Raw genomic sequence first — 16,501 nt, 5'->3', positions numbered from 1 at the left:
ACATTCCGTCCATTCTTTCGGAATACTTCCTCCTCCCAAATCTTGGTAATGACCCAGTGTAATGCTCTCACCAGTGCTTCTCCACCATGTTTTAGAAGTACGCTTGGTAGTTGATCTGCTCCAGTGGCTTTGTTGTTTTTCAACCGGCCTTCTCAATTTATTGGAAATCTTTCGTCCTGCACACATACTCCTAGATCTGTTACGACGCCACCTTCAGTGCTTACAATGTCGCCATTAAGATGCGCTCATCGTAACGATGCCGCCAGCTCTAGAAAACCTCAAGCTCGCTCGTGAGAAGATTCTCGTGAACTTCACATACGCCACCGTACCAGTCGTTTCTGTGATTCGGTGTCGCGATGCCTACGTCTGACACCATGGTCTGGTGTTTCAGCTATCGAACAGCACATTCAGTCGTTGTTCGCCGATGATATCGCAGTCGTCCATGGTGGTATGTAGTAGGGTTATACGAGCGCTCACGTGGAGACTGCAATGAAGCCTGAATTTCCTGACAGTGCGCTTCACCAGCTGAAAGATATGTGTCAACGCGACGAAGACCCAGATTTTCCTCTTTCTCTCTTCTCAATCCCTCTGATTTGTTCCGGCTAAATTAGACAGTTGTATGGCTGCCTGGGTGCTTGTAAACTCTAACGACTGCAACTTGTGTTGCGAGTTACAAATGACTAATCACTCAAATCTGGATCATTATATGGAGAGTGAAATAAATATACGATAATTGAACGAACATATTGAAAGGTTACAGCAGTACTAGGTCAAGCACAAAGATTAATCAAAAGCAGGGAATTAAGGTTGAAGCAATTTATGTACAGTCAGACTTCGACCGCATCTAAAGGACATCATTAGTTAAGCAATGTAAAGATAATTACAATTACATATCAACACATTCAAACAATAACATGAAATGTAGATGTTCCAAAAGATAGCAAAAACACCTTTTAGAAATGCTAAAAATTGCATGTTCACAAACCGTAAACAATCCACATCATCGTAAGGCGAACCCCAACTCAACTGCACGTTCCCGCTGTCCAGCAGATAACTACGTTCAAAAGTAAACACTACGGTACGAATGCTGCCCTCCCTTCAGGAAAAAGTCCCACTGAACTACTTTTCTTCTATACATAGTTACCGACGCGACGCGACGACGTAGCAATGAAAGCAAAACAACCATATCACTATAGTGTAGTACCATACCAGTCGGCACCACACCAAAAAGAGGCGTTTTTTTCGTTTCGACTCCACGGATACCCATGGGGCCATGGACTGCACTGGCGTTACAGGTTTACAAACTGTCGCTTTCTTCTAACCGGCGCGCGGGCGATCGTCATCGTGTGAATCGGCGCGCAGCAGAATATTGCTTTGCACTCCACGAATGGTTGTGAGATGAACTCCCTGAGAAAATGGTGCTAAAATGTGATCGCGAAATGTTTAGTTATAGCTAACTTCAGACAGAGACAGGTATTTTTTTACTGCAATGACCCTACCAAAGTGTTTCCCAATATGTAAATAGGGTATCGCGCTACTTGGGCGGTGGTTTTCTTCGTCTGTTATTTTCTTCTGTTTTCCACTGTAACTCGGTCAATTTTGAACCGATTGACTTGAAATTTTGTACACGGGTAGATACTATACCTATCTCACCGCATTCCAAGAATTGTGTCAATTGGTTCAAGATTGACTGAGTTATAGTGGAAAACAGACGAATATAGAAGCCACCGCCCAAGTAGCGCGATTCCCTATGTATCTCAATGTACGAAGATAGTAAAAAGTTTTACAGATCGTCATCTCTATCACCATGCTGGTCCAACCGATCGTCTCTTTTGTTTTGGTATTTGAGCCCCGGTTACTACATCTCTCTTTGCAATAATGTAGATCTTTCAAATAGGTGTGGCGTTGGATTGCAGGTCGGCATGGTTCGCGATTCTTCACGGTTTTATGACCAATAATAAAGTCAGGCAAAAAGTGAAAGATGTTATTTGCGATGCCGATGGAATTGGTGAAACATTTTCACGAAATTAAAACTGAGTGGCTGCAATAAATAGTTAATTTAAAGTTTATTGACTGGCCTAAAAAAGAAACATTGCGGGAGCCATGGTTGCTCTGGGAGGTCTCTTCTGTGGTTTTTCATCCGATTCTCGATCCTTCGTCTTGTACTGGTGCTGCATTCGTGGACTTCGTGTAGGAGCCAGACTGAAATGAGAAAAAATCTACAATCAACCCACATTAGTCGATCAGTAGGGTCCGAAACCTACGTTCTATAGCGATTCTTGACAATAGGTGCAACGGGTTTTGCCACCGGTGGTCGTTCCGTATCGAGCGACAGCCCTATCTTGGCTAACGTGTTCATCAGATGGGTGTCATCGCGGATCTCCTCCGAGTTGAAGGCTGGTGGTAAATCGATGATCAGTCGAACGGCTTCCTCGGAATGGGACAGAGATTTATGGAAGGGGGCAATCGTAGTTGTAGGCTTTACGTAAGAATGTGGTTTACGTTTGAACGGACGGAGCGGTCTTTGCGGTTCTCGCTTAACGTGAAAATTCTCGGATGGGCGATCTTCCTCGTCACTGCAATCGCAGTCTTCACCTGGGACGTCTTCGTATGCCAGATGCTTGTATGGATCGTAGATGATGCGTTCTTCGTATTTGGGACGTGGTGCTATGGGAGGTTTCCTGTGGTAGTAATCTATCTGAGGGATCTTGTACCAGTGTCGAACGTGTGGTTCATGGGGTCCATGGTACAGCATGGGATGATAGTAAGGTGGATGATGCACCGTGGACAATGTCGGGGCTTCACAAGTTGTTGTCGGAATAGTGCTTGGTTCACATGTCGATGATGATTCGGTTGTCGTTGTTGTCGTAGGACATGGAGTTGTTGTAGTGGTAATGGTAGTTGTAGTGGTCGTAGATGTGGTAGTTGTTTCCTCAGTTGTGGAGGTACAAGTCTCCGGATGAACCATTGGTGGTTTTCCGCAGCATGGCAAGAAATCTAAGTTGAATGAACCAGAAGGCTGTACACAAGGAACGTTAAAGTTAGGTAATGCAAAGGTGAAATTCAGCGACTGTGGAAGAGGACCATATACTACCGGAGACTGCCCTGAGCAGTTTCTTGTATTATCTCCAGTAACATTACAAGCAGGTTTTAGCACAAGGTACCCGATATGTGAGTTGTTGAATATGTTCACAACGTAAGGAGGTGTGTTCCCATCATTATCAAAGCTTTTGTCTGGATAATATGAACGTTTCTGTTTTGAAGACACTCCAGTATCTACATCCATATCATTATGACGACTACCTCCACGATGAGAATCCTCTAGCAGCCTATTCGTCAATCTCCTCTCAGATTCACTATTTATCCACGCCCTTTTCGATAACTCATCCATCAAATCTGCCACATCATGTTTCGAAATATTCTGCATCACGTTATCAATCGCTCGGCGTAACAATACCGGAAACAGTTTCTGCGCAATAACCATCGGATCACTGGGACTCTTAACTTCATCTACCTCTTCGCTCAACGCACCCTCATTACTTTCACCTATCCTAACATCCAAAGGCGCAACCATCGCTTCTTCCTCTTCACTGGATTCCACTTCATGGACGTCCCCGAGTTTGTTCAAAATCTTCGTCCAACTTTTACTCGTCACGGCCACCAACCGCTCCGTCACTGGCGCCGGTGGTTTGGCATTCACCCGTTTGACCATGTACACATTCTTCCCCGGCGGTGGATCCAAGTACCGTTTGGAGACCACCGCCTTGCCTTCGTTGTCGTGACTCACAAAGATCTCCGCTTCGTCGGAACCACTCGAGTCATTTCGATCGTCAACCACGGCTTTGCTCCTAGCTAGTCTGCGCGCATCAACCACCACGACGATGATCACCAAACCGCACAAAGTCCGAAACCACATTATGCAACCATCGAAAGTACCGCTAGTATCCGGTGTCAAGTAGAACTAACCCTTGCCAAGGGGATAAGTTCAGTTTAAATACATATAACTTCCGAAAATATAGGATAGCAGTTGGGCACGTATACCTGTGATAGGCCCCCGTCCGTTAGAGGGCGTTGACAACGTGACGCGACTGGACAGATAACGGTATTGACCGCTTAACATTCGGGTGAAAATTGATTGCAGACTGGAACGTGCTTGCGGCCCGTGGGAAGATAACCATTCATGAACAGATGTTACCGGTGGTAGTAAACGATCGTTTTCCGTTATGTACGTGCTTACTCGCTTTAGGACGCATTGAAGAATGTAGGCGTAGGGTGATTCGCCAACTGTCAAACAGTTAGTACTGCAATTTTCGTCTTCATTTGTTTTTTTCGTACATAGGGTATTGGTTCCCTTCTTAAGCATGTGGCTCCCATTTTCATCCTACGAAAAACAAAGGATTGAAGCGCTGTTTGTTTTGTTTCTTATTTTTGTATTTTTTGTTAGAAGTGAGCACCCATGGAAACAAAAAGAACGAAATCAATCGGTGCCGTGATCGCTTGTTTTCGAATAGGATGAATATGGGAGCATGAGATTACTGATGGAACACATACCCTAATTCCTCAAAGAAGAAAAATATCCAGCGATCGTCTAGATCCAGTTATTTCTTACACCTTCCATTGAAACTGAATTCCCTTAATTCCATTTTCTAAAAGAAATTAAAAATTTGTACCGGAAGTCGTCTTCTTCTTCTTCAATGGCTCTACGTCCGCACTGGAACTTGACCTGCCTCGCTTCAACTTAGTGTTCTTTGAGCACTTCCACAGTTATTAATTGGAGGGCTTTCTTTGCCTGCCATTGCATGAATTTGTATATTGTGAGGCAAGTACAATGCAGTGCTGAAAATTTCATTTCGTCTTATCTAAATTCAACAACCTACAGCTCATTTTAGAAGCTTCACCGTGAATATCATTGGCATTTTTCGAAGGTAGTCCGTGACATTTACCTTAAATATTCGAAAAATAGCGGTTTTTCCGTGTGACTTTCTTGCAGAACTGGTCCAGCCACACAAGTTTTTCATATACCATATTCTCAGGTTAAGCTTCTGAAATGAGCTGTAGGTGCTTGAATTTAGATATGACGAAATAAATTTTTCAGCACTGACAATGATACACTATGTCCAGGGAGTCGAGAAAATTTTCCCGACCGGAACGGGAATCGAACCCGCCGTCTCCGGATTGGCGATCCATAGCCTCAACCACTAGGCTAACTGGAGACCCTGTACCGGAAGTCTGAATCCAAAATATTAAACGTATCCTTTGTTGGAATCCCAGCGCATGGTCTCACAACAGAATAGATCGAACAGAACCCGTCCCGGGATTATTCGTAATTCACGAAATAAATAAACTACTAGGATTGCGTTATCGACCACATCTCTTTCTTATAACGAAGTAGTACGGACAAAAAATACGACTAATAAACAAACACGGTTCATCGGCAAAATGCCTCGTCGCTAACTCACACAAACACACTTAAACAGCCAGTCAACTGTCAGTTATCCAGGGGGTTGATACTACGTCACATTTCCATATGCTATTCCCGAGCAGAGGCGAATAGCAAACTGATAACAACAGAATCACATAGCCTGTTTTTATATCATAATTTGTTATTGTTAACTTATCAAAATATATCTTTTTAATAACATGTTTTGTTGGGCAATCTTATTTTGTTATATTCAAGTTTTTGGGATATATCCTCAAGATAACATTTCAATAATATATTATGTTGTAGAACATGTTTAGTTATTTTTCTGCTATAGAGAATGTACAAATATGTGATGTAGTATAACACAACAGTAACAAGTTCACAAATTTCCTGTTATTAAGTTGTAATTGATCTAACAAAACATGTTATTGAATTATTCTTCTAGGAACATTTTATTGTTATGATTATTGTTATTTTGCCGCTTATGACAGACAAGTTTATAACATAAAATGTTATAATAGTAATAACATAAAAATACTACCATTATACAGTTATTAGGCCATAATAACATATTTTATTACGCTGTTGATATTTTCTTCTGCTCAGGTTAGGGGGCTTACTTACCTTACCGGTCAGGCTAAGGCCGGGGTGGCCTCTGCTGTACATAGTAGCCGCCTCCATTCCACTCGGTCCATGGCTGTTTGTCTCCAGTCCAGTTCCGCACTCTGCGTAGGGTCCGCAGATCGTCCTCCACTTGGTCGACCCACCTAACTCGCTGCGCTCCACGTCTTCTTGTACCGGTCGGATGACTCTCAAGAACCATTTTAAACAGGTTGCTATCCGACATCCTGATGACGTGACCCGCCCACCGTAGCCTCCCGATTTTCGCGGTATGGACGATGGTTGGTTCTCCCAGCAGCTGATGCAGCTCGTGGTTCATTCGCCTTCTCCAAGTCCCGTCTTCCATCTGCACTCCGCCGTAGATGGTACGCAACACCTTCCGTTCGAAAACTCCAAGGGCGCGTTGGTCCTCTGCACGTAGGGTCCATGTTTCGTGCCCATAGAGGACGACCGGTCTAATCAGCTTTTTGTAGATGGTTAACTTCGTGTTACGGCGAACTTTGTTCGATCGTAGAGTTCTGCGGAGTCCAAAGTAAGCACGATTTCCTGCCACAATGCGCCTCTGAATTTCTCTGCTGGTGTCATTGTCGGCGGTCACCAGTGAGCCCAAGTACACGAATTCTTCAACCACCTCGATTTCATCACCGTCGATATGAATTCGGGGTGGCGGGCGCGGTGATTCCTCCCTGGAGCCCTTTGTCATCATGTACTTTGTCTTCGACACATTAATGACTAATCCGATTCGCCTGGCTTCACTCTTTAGTCGGATGTACGTTTCCGCCATCGTCTCAAATTTACGAGCAATAATATCAATATCATCGGCGAAACCAAGCAGCTGAACGGACTTCGCGAAAATCGTCCCACTCGTGTTTATCCCCGCTCTTCTTATTACACCCTCCAAAGCAATGTTGAACAGCAAGCACGAAAGACCATCACCTTGCCGTAACCCTCTGCGAGATTCGAAGGGACTCGAGAGTGTCCCTGATACTCGAACTACGCACATCACTCGATCCATCGTCGCCTTGATCAACCGTATCAGTTTATCCGGGAATCCGTATTCGTGCATAATCTGCCATAGCTGTTCTCGATCGATTGTATCATACGCCGATTTGAAATCGATGAACAAGTGATGTGTGGGCACGTTGTATTCGCGGCATTTCTGCAACACCTGGCGGATGGCAAACATCTGGTCCGTTGTAGCGCGTTCACCCATAAATCCAGCCTGATATTGCCCCACGAACTCTCTTGCAATCGGTGATAGACGGCGGCATAAAATTTGAGAGAGTATCTTGTAGGCAGCGCTCAGTAGTGTGATCGCGCGGTAGTTCCCGCAATCCAACTTGTCGCCCTTTTTGTAGATGGGACACACGATACCTTCCATCCATTCCTCCGGTAATACTTCCTCCTCCCAAATCTTGGTAATGACCCAGTGTAGTGCTCTCACCAGTGCTTCTCCACCGTATTTTAGAAGCTCGCTTGGTAGTTGATCTGCTCCAGCGGCCTTGTTGTTTTTCAGGTTAGGGGGCTGCCACTACTCAATCTCAACATCTTTAAGCTAGCTCATCGTTAATTCGACCAATTCTCGCTAATTGTTTTTAAGTTTCATGATAGTTCCAGAAGGGTTTCAGAGGGGTTCCCGGGAGCCACCAAAGGGGATTTCAGGTATGTTTCAGGAGCGTATCGAGGCTTTTTAGGGAATTTGAGAAGAGTTCCAAAGGGATTTTCGGTGAATTGAGTGGATGCCCCTAAAATACCCCAAAATTCTTGGAAGCCCTTCTGCAAACCCCTCAGACCCCTGGAACATCCTTGAGATGCCCCTAGAACTTATCTGAAAGCGTTTGGAACTATTTGGAACGTCCTTCATCCTTCTGAAATTTTCTGAAATCACCTGGATCGCCCTGAAACCTCATGGAACAGTCCTGACACCTCCTGATAACCTCCAAAACCTCCCGATTAAAAAAAAAACAGTCGTAAAACACCAAACTCTGGTATGCAAGCTGATTAAGGTATTAAGAAGCCTTGGTATAAGAGGTAGATTACCAAAACTACTAATTGGTGTGAATTACACGAATGTCACGAGAATAATTACAATTAGGTACTGCAATACTTTAACCACAGACAAACAGACGTAACACTGATAATTCTGATCGTACACCGATTTAACGGTCTTTTTCATAATTTGATAGTTGGCCAACTGCCCAACTGTGGCGCTCGCATAGTTTTTGTTCGAGTTTGACGTTTGCTCACTACCGCCACCTAGTTGGTGGTCGGCCAAACTTAGTCCTTTTAGCATTGGGCGAATATGTTTCCGTGACTATGATTTGAATCGAAAAATGTTCGAAGTGTTACGTCTGTTTGTCTGTGCTTTAACTATAACCAACGATTTTTCCAAGCAAATAGCGATTTTTCATAATTGCATAATAGTGAAAACCCTTTGAAAACTCCTCGAACGCACTTGAAACCTCTGTGGAACCGCCTGGAACGCTTCTGAAATTGCTGTAACACCGCTGACATCCCTTGAAGTATCTTGAAAACTCATTTAACACTCCTGAAACCTCTTGAAACGGCCTGGAATACTCCTTACTACTTACCTTACCAATCAGGCTAAGGCCGGGGTGGCCTCTGCTGTACATAGTAGCCTCCTCCATTCCACTCGGTCCATGGTTGTTTGTCTCCAGTTCCGCACTCTGCGTAGGGTCCGCAGATCGTCCTCCACTTGGTCGACCCACCTAGCTCGCTGCGCTCCACGTCTTCTTGTACCGGTCGGATGACTCTCGAGAACCATTTTAGTCGGGTTGCTATCCGACATCCTGATGACGTGGCCCGCACACCGTAGCCTCCCGATTTTCGCGGTATGGACGATGGTTGGTTCTCTCAGCAGCTGATGCAGCTCGTGGTTCATTCGCCTTCTCCAAGTCCCGTCTTCCATCTGCACTCCGCCGTAGATGGTACGCAACACCTTCCGTTCGAAAACTCCAAGGGCGCGTTGGTCCTCTGCACGTAGGGTCCATGTTTCGTGCCCATAGAGGACGACCGGTCTAATCAGCGTTTTGTATACTTCGTGTTACGGCGAACTTTATTCGATCGTAGAGTTCTGCGGAGTCCAAAGTAAGCACGATTTCCTGCCACAATGCGCCTCTGAATTTCTCTGCTGGTGTCGTTGTCGGCGGTCACCAGTGAGCCTAAGTACACGAATTCTTCAACCGCCTCGATTTCATCACCGTCGATATAAATTCGGGGTGGCGGGCGCGGTGATTCCTCCCAGGAGCCTTTTGCCATCATGTACTTTGTCTTCGACACATTAATGACTAATCCGATTCGCCTGGCTTCACTCTTTAGTCGGATGTACGTTTCCCACATCGTCTCAAATTTACGAGCAACAATATCAATATCATCAGCGAAACGAAGCAGCTGACTTCGTGAAAATCGTGCCGCTCGTGTTAATCCCCGCTCTCCTTATTACACCTTCTAACGCAATGTTGAACAACAAGCACGACAGACCATCACCTTGTCGTAACCCTCTGCGAGATTCGAAGGGACTCGAGAGCGTCCCTGTTACTCGGACTACGCACATCACTCGATCCATCGTCGCCTTGATCAATCGTATCAGTTTATCCGGGAATCCGTATTCGTGCATAATCCGCCATAGCTGTTCTCGATCGATTGTATCATACGCCGATTTGAAATCGATGAACAAGTGATGTGTGGGCACGTTGTATTCGCGGCATTTCTGCAACACCTGGCGGATGGCGAACATCTGATCCGTTGTAGCGCGTTCACCCATAAATCCAGCCTGATATTGCCCCACGAACTCTCTTGCAATCGGTGATAGACGTCGGCATACAATTTGAGAAAGTATCTTGTAGGCAGCGCTCAGTAGTGTGATCGCGCGGTAGTTCCCGCAATCCAACTTGTCGCCCTTTTTGTAGATGGGACACACGATACCTTCCATCCATTCCTCCGGTAATACTTCCTCCTCCCAAATCTTGGTAATGACCCAGTGTAGTGCTCTCACCAGTGCTTCTCCACCGTATTTTAGAAGCTCGCTTGGTAGTTGATCTGCTCCAGCGGCTTTGTTGTTTTTCAACCGGCCAACCTCCTCCTCAATCTCTTGAAGGTCAGGGGCCGGAAGTCTTTCGTCCTGTGCACATACTCCTAGATCTGTTACCACGCCACCTTCGGTACTTGCAACGTCGCCATTGAGGTGCTCATCGTAATGCTGCCGCCACCTGTCGACCACCTCACGTTCGCTCGTGAGAATATTCCCGTAATTATCTCGGCACATGTCGGCTTGTGGAACGAAGCCTCTGCTTGAGCGGTTCAGCTTCTCGTAGAACTTTCGTGTGTCCGTAGCGCGGTACAGCTCTTCCATCACTGCTAACTGCTGCGCGTAGTCTTGAGCCACTTCTACGTTACGCAGCTGCTCGATGTTGAGTCGCGGCGTTCGACTTCGACACGTGGTGATAGCTGGCGAAAGTTTTGAGCGCATGCATACAGCGACTAAGTAGTGATCCGAATCTATATTCGCACTGCGGTATGTGCGGACGTTGGTTATATCTGAGAAGAATTTACCGTCGATTAGAACGTGGTCGATTTGGTTTTCTGTTTGATGGTCGGGTGATCTCCAGGTGGCTTTGTGGATATCTTTGCGGGGGAAGAAGGTGCTTCGGACTACCATACCACGGGAGGCTGCAAAGTTTACGCATCGCTGGCCGTTATCATTCCATACGGCGTGCAGGCTGTTTCGCCCGATTACCGGTCTGTACATTTCCTCCCTTTCTACCTGCGCGTTCATGTCGCCGACAACGATTTTCACGTCACGCGGCGAGCAACCATCGTATGTTTGCTCTAACTGCACGTAGAACGCTTCTTTCTCGTCATCAGCTCTCCCTTCGTGTGGGCAGTGGACGTTGATGATGCTGCTGTTGAAGAAACGGCCCTTAACTCTTAACATGCACATCCTTGCGTTGATCGGCTGCCATCCGATCACACGTTGTCGCATCTTGCCCAACACTATAAATCCTGTTCCCAGTTCATTGGTGGTACCACAGCTTTGGTAGAAGGTAGCCGCTCGATGCCCGCTTTTCCAAACTTTCTGTCCAGTCCAACATAGTTCCTGCAACGCCACGATGTCGAAGTTGCGGGGATGTAGTTCGTCGTAAATTATCCTGTCACATCCTGCGAAACCTAGTGACTTGCAATTCCATGTTTCAAGTTTCCAATCGTAGTCCTTATTTCGTCGCGTGGGTCTTTGCCGATTGTATCGAGTCGTATTTTCTCCTATGTTAGAATACTCGTTACACACCTAGAAAACCCCCGGAATGCTCTTGAAACCTCCTGGAACGCCCCTGAAACTCCTGGAAAGCCACACAGCAAAAAATATGAAAGTTAAGCAGCACGTAAATTTAAGATCAACTGAAATTTGCGGCAGAAAAATGTAAATCACCAACATTTAACGTCAACCGAGCAGCCCGCTGCTGGTCAGACGGTTTGTTTACAGATTTTAGGGCATATTCGCTTTAAATTTACATGCATGTGCTATAAATCATGCCAGCCACTCTTCGTCATCAGCTAAGCGAACGGCTGCTCGCAGCTGTGGCGGTTTCCCCGTTGTTTCTCTCAGTACTCTCTGCAGCAGACGGAGCATGTCGGGAATGCGTGCATTATGGTAGAAGCAGTTTAACTTTGACTATCTGCTCTTCAGAAAGCTAAGATAGCCGAGAGAGCTCGGGCGTGCTACTCACACCCCAAGGATCTGAGTTCAATTCTCGTTCGGAGTTCAATTTTTCTTTATGTTTTCTAACAGATATCTGCAATGTAATTTTAAGATCGCACACAAATTTCCATCATATATGACGGGGTTCTTTTGTTACATTCGATCCGTCATAATTTTACAGGTTTTTTTTTCGAACTGAGCACTGCAATCACCTGAAATGCCACTGAAATCATCTAGAACGTCTCTGTAATCTTTTGAAAATCCCTGGAACGACTGTGACATCCCTACTAACGTCAATGAAACACCCTGAAACTCTCCTGAAACTCTATGGAAATCCCCGGAACGTCTCTGAATCCCCTGGAAATGTTTCTTTGTGTTCAAAGGTGTGAAGCTCCAGGAGCGCCACTGAAATCCCCTGGAATGACCTTGAAACCTCTAAGAAACACCAGATATTCCAGTGGAATCCCGAGTAATACCCCTGAAACGCCCTGGAACACCTTTGTTCGGCAATGAACACAAGTAATTTAGGCGAAGCACTGGACTGTACTTGGCTATGGCACAGTAGTAGAGAAATGGGGCTTAGGATTGGAAGAAACAACACTGGATCACTTTCACTACTTTATTTCTCTTACTACTATTTACACTTGGGTAATTTCACTACGCGTTGTCCAAGCCACGCGTACGCTTGTCACTTGTTCACTTTTAGAATTCAACTGACTTGCGACCGCGAACGGGTCGCATATTACCATGATTCAAATATTCCAGAATCACGTGAAAGATTTTACACGCGTGTAGAACCCACGCGATGCGTGGGGAACCATCATCACCACGCTAGCTGCAGAGCGACGACATTCGATGATGATGATGATGACGGTTGCGACGGCGGCGCTCGCTGCTGCACTCACGGCAGGATCTCACGGTACTCACTCTCTCGCTGTTGGTCGCGGCTGTTCCGTCGGCTCGGGTGAGTGTGTGTGCTTCGTGATGATGCTAGGTGACGGTTCCGATGCGAATGCGATAGTTTGCGTCGGTCGCGCAGCATAGCATGATGCTGCCGTCTTTTGGAGCGTATGTTCGCGAACAACCTTGATACCTATTGGAACCCCTAGAATATCCCATGAATGTACCAAAAGCATTATGGTTGTGCAATGAGGCTCCATTAGCAGTATAGACTACATTCCACGAATATTTTTTTTTACAATTTGAGCATGATACAGGATGTAGATATCGTAACCCAAACTTCAAAGTGTTATGGAGGCCATTTGTATTTCACGGAATGTCCAACTATCATAATATTCAGTTGCTCGTAACATTGCGAGGTCTAATGGACATCCACGTGACTAAATTTCTTGAACAGAGTGAACACAAATGATGGTAGATGTTGTAGATCAGGGGTTCCCAACCTTTTTGAGGTGGCGACCCCCTTTAAGCATTCTCAAAAATCTGCGGCCCAATGATTTTTTTTAGAAAAAAAATATGAATTAAGTGAGTGACACAGAGTTTTTTGGGTACAGTGATGTAGCCGGGAATTTATTGTGGGAGGGATTTTCGACGATCAATGATACATTTTTTTAATTCGGCACTCTTATTTCGTAAACAATAATATACATTCAATTTGAGTCGTAGTTGAAAAATAGCGGCGCAGCCGAAAATTTGTTTCTTCTGAAGGCGTTTTATACAGAGCCGTAGCGTAGTCCCATGGCGCCCTTGGCAAGCATACAGATTGGCGCCCCACGACAGTTGGTGATTGGGTTTTTTTTTAAAGGTTGTAGTTATTATTTTTTTTCCAAAATTTTTAAAAGTTGGGTTTTGGAGGTTCGAAAAAAAAAAACAAATTGTCCCTCGATTTTTCTTTCTTCCGGTACTTTTCATTCGTGTTTTTTTTTTCTTTTGGAGTTCAATGGATGTTACACAAATTATTTCCAAAATTTATTTCTCTTGTACGAATATTAGGGCAACATTTCAAGAATTTCACTAAGACCAACACAACAATAAGAAATGGCATAAATGATGAATACATTTCTTCAAGATATCTTACAGATTTTTTTCTTTCCTGGGTTTTTTTGTTCTACTGAATGTTGTTTAAAAAATATACTCAATTGATTTTCAGGGGTTTTCAGGAAAACTCATACGATTTATTTTACACATTTTCGGTGATTAGCTCAATTGGTTTTACCAGAATTTTCCAATTACTTAACCAGAGGTTTCTTCTGAAATTTAATGACAATATCTCCCAGAAGATCTGTGAGAAACTTTTCGGTAATCATTAGACAAGCTATAGACTGGATAACCCATCGAACATTTTTGCTGTACTAGGGTGCAATATACCACTCTTAAGCAAGATTTAGCTTAAGAAACTGCTATAAAGCTGGTTCTGCTCTCAAGGTACTCCCGAAGAAATTTCTATATGAATTTTTGTTGGAATCTGTGGAAGAACTCCTGCTGGAATAACTGAACAAAATGATGCAGGAATCTCTGAAGGAATTCTGCTGGAATATCCGGTTCATATGAAAATCCAGGAGACATTTCAGCAAGAATTTCCAATGGAATTAATGTAATAATCTCTTGAGGATTTTCTAAAAAAAAATCCGTAGAAAATTTTATGAAGAAATTCCAGAGAAATTTTTATAGAAATCCATGGAAGGCTTTCAATCGAATTCTTTAAAGAAATATTGTTACAAATCAATGGTAGATTTTCTAACGGAAAACCTACAGATATTTTTGAAGAAATTCTATATTTATGGTTTTCTGAAGGAATTTATTATCTAATTCATAAAATGTTTTCTATAGAAATCCTAGCAGAAATGCATGGATCTCTAGTAAACATGGAGCAATTTCTGAATATTTTCCAAGCTCTAATATCGTCGTTTTTTTCTTTCCAAAGGAATCTTAAGAACACTTTCTGAAAGAATATTTGGTCAAATTATTTACTAAAGAAATCTGGAATCTGCAGGATTTTCTATAGGAATTACTGATGGGTTTCAAAGTTATCCTTATCAGTGCTGAAAAATTCATTTCGTCATATCTAAATTCAATCACCTACAGCTCATTTTAGAAGCTGAACCTGAGAATATGGTATATTAAGAACTTGTGCGACTAGACCAGTTCTGCAAGAAAGTCACGGAAAAACCGCTATTTTTCGAATATTTAAGGTAAATGTCACGGACTACCTTCGAAAAATGCCAATGATATTCACGGTGAATATCATTTGGCATTTTTTAAAGGTAGTCCGTGACATTTACCTTAAATATTCGAAAATTAGCTGTTTTTCCGTGACTTTCTTGCAGAACTGGTCTAGTCGCACAAGTTCTTTATATACCATATTCTCAGGTTTAGCTTCTAAAATGAGCTGTAGGTGATTGAAATAAGATATGACGAAATGATTTTTTCAGCACTGATCCTTATAGATATTTTTGCAGGAATCTTCTGTAGGAAGATTTTTAGAAAATTTCTAAAGAACCTTATTTAAGATTTTCCAGGAAAAAAGGTAAAATAGAAATATTGAGAGATAGAAGTATGAAGAATTATCGAGGAAAATCCTCGGAAGCAATCTCAAAACATCCCCTGTGAGAATGTTTAGACATTTTTAAAAAGAAGCTTGAATTTTAAAAATGGTTTCTCAAAATAAAATAGTAGATAAACTCCCTGCTAATATCATGGTAAATGCTCAGAATAAACTAGAGGAATCTTATTTTTTGAGAATACTGAAAAATGAAACAAACATTTATCAATCTCAAATATAATAAATATTGAAATCTTGATAACATTCCAGAAAACATAAGCATCATCTAGTAAAGTGTTCTTTATAAAACATAATAATTATAATTAGCATCATCCAGTTTCCTTCTAGCCTTAGGCCTTTTCGGCGCCCCTCTGAGGTTGGCGCCCTTGGCGGGGGCCAACCTGGCCAACCCCACGCTACGGCTCTGGTTTTATACTAAAAATGTGTTCCTCAAATTGTGGCTTTTGAGGGTGGTGGTGTACAAAATTTAAAATTGGTATAATTTGCACAAAATAGAATAAAAATTTAACATTTTTTTATAACATCGCGGCCCCTCTGGACTGGCTTCACGGTCCCCCAGGGGGCCGTGGACCATTGGTTGGGAACCCGTGTTGTAGATCTTAAGAAAATGAATTCCTGAGTAGTTCGGATGACCTAGATCACCTAATTCATGTACCATAATTTTTAGGAGTGCTTTTAGGCTTTCTGAGTAGCGTAGACTAGGTTCTGTGATGATTCTTAAACTTGTTGGATTTGTAACGCAAACTTCGGAGTACTTTGGAGGCCTTAGAATAGCTTTGGGATCAAAACTTCAACAGATTATAATGGGTAGTAATACATTGCATGCCAAGGATCAGTAAAAACTATGATTAGCAAAACGATGAAATTTTAGCAAAAACATGTAGAATTTATAAAAAATACAAAAAAAGCCACGTATTTTCGGCTACCAGCAAAAGGGGGGAGGGTCCAAAGGGAGAGATACCATGCATTTCTTAGCACAACTATTCCCCTTGACTATAAAAAAACTTCGGGGTAAAATGTTTAAAAACAAAAAAGATACATTTCATTTCTGCCAAAAGTAGATCGTCTCGGGTGTTGACGGGTTAATCGAATGCTTTGAATCGATGTTTTTACATCATGAAGTAATCCCATATAGTACTGGGATAAATTCCCGCAGACTGCTGACAGAAATTCATCTAGAATTTTTAAAGTGGCTTCTTCATAATTCCTTCTGATCTCC

The 16,501-nt window shown here is 43.3% G+C and overlaps 1 protein-coding gene across 1 annotated transcript; it reads right to left on the bottom strand.

Moving 5' to 3' along the window:
• Nucleotides 1-1,876: 1,876 nt before the first annotated feature.
• On the bottom strand, nt 1,877-4,211 carry LOC109416775 (uncharacterized). Its single transcript, XM_019690832.3, has 2 exons — nt 2,265-4,211; nt 1,877-2,202 (listed from the first exon to the last, which is right to left on the bottom strand). The coding sequence occupies exons 1-2, from the start codon at nt 3,914-3,916 to the stop codon at nt 2,079-2,081; spliced, it is 1,776 nt and encodes a 591-aa protein (XP_019546377.3). The 5' UTR covers nt 3,917-4,211; the 3' UTR covers nt 1,877-2,078.
• Between the last annotated feature and the right edge of the window lie 12,290 nt (nt 4,212-16,501).

The sequence above is a fragment of the Aedes albopictus genome, chromosome 3 (assembly GCF_035046485.1).
Source record: "Aedes albopictus strain Foshan chromosome 3, AalbF5, whole genome shotgun sequence".
Lineage (NCBI taxonomy): Eukaryota > Metazoa > Arthropoda > Insecta > Diptera > Culicidae > Aedes > Aedes albopictus.
The sequence above is the reverse complement of the archived record's forward strand: the minus strand, read 5'-3'. Positions and strand labels throughout refer to the sequence as shown.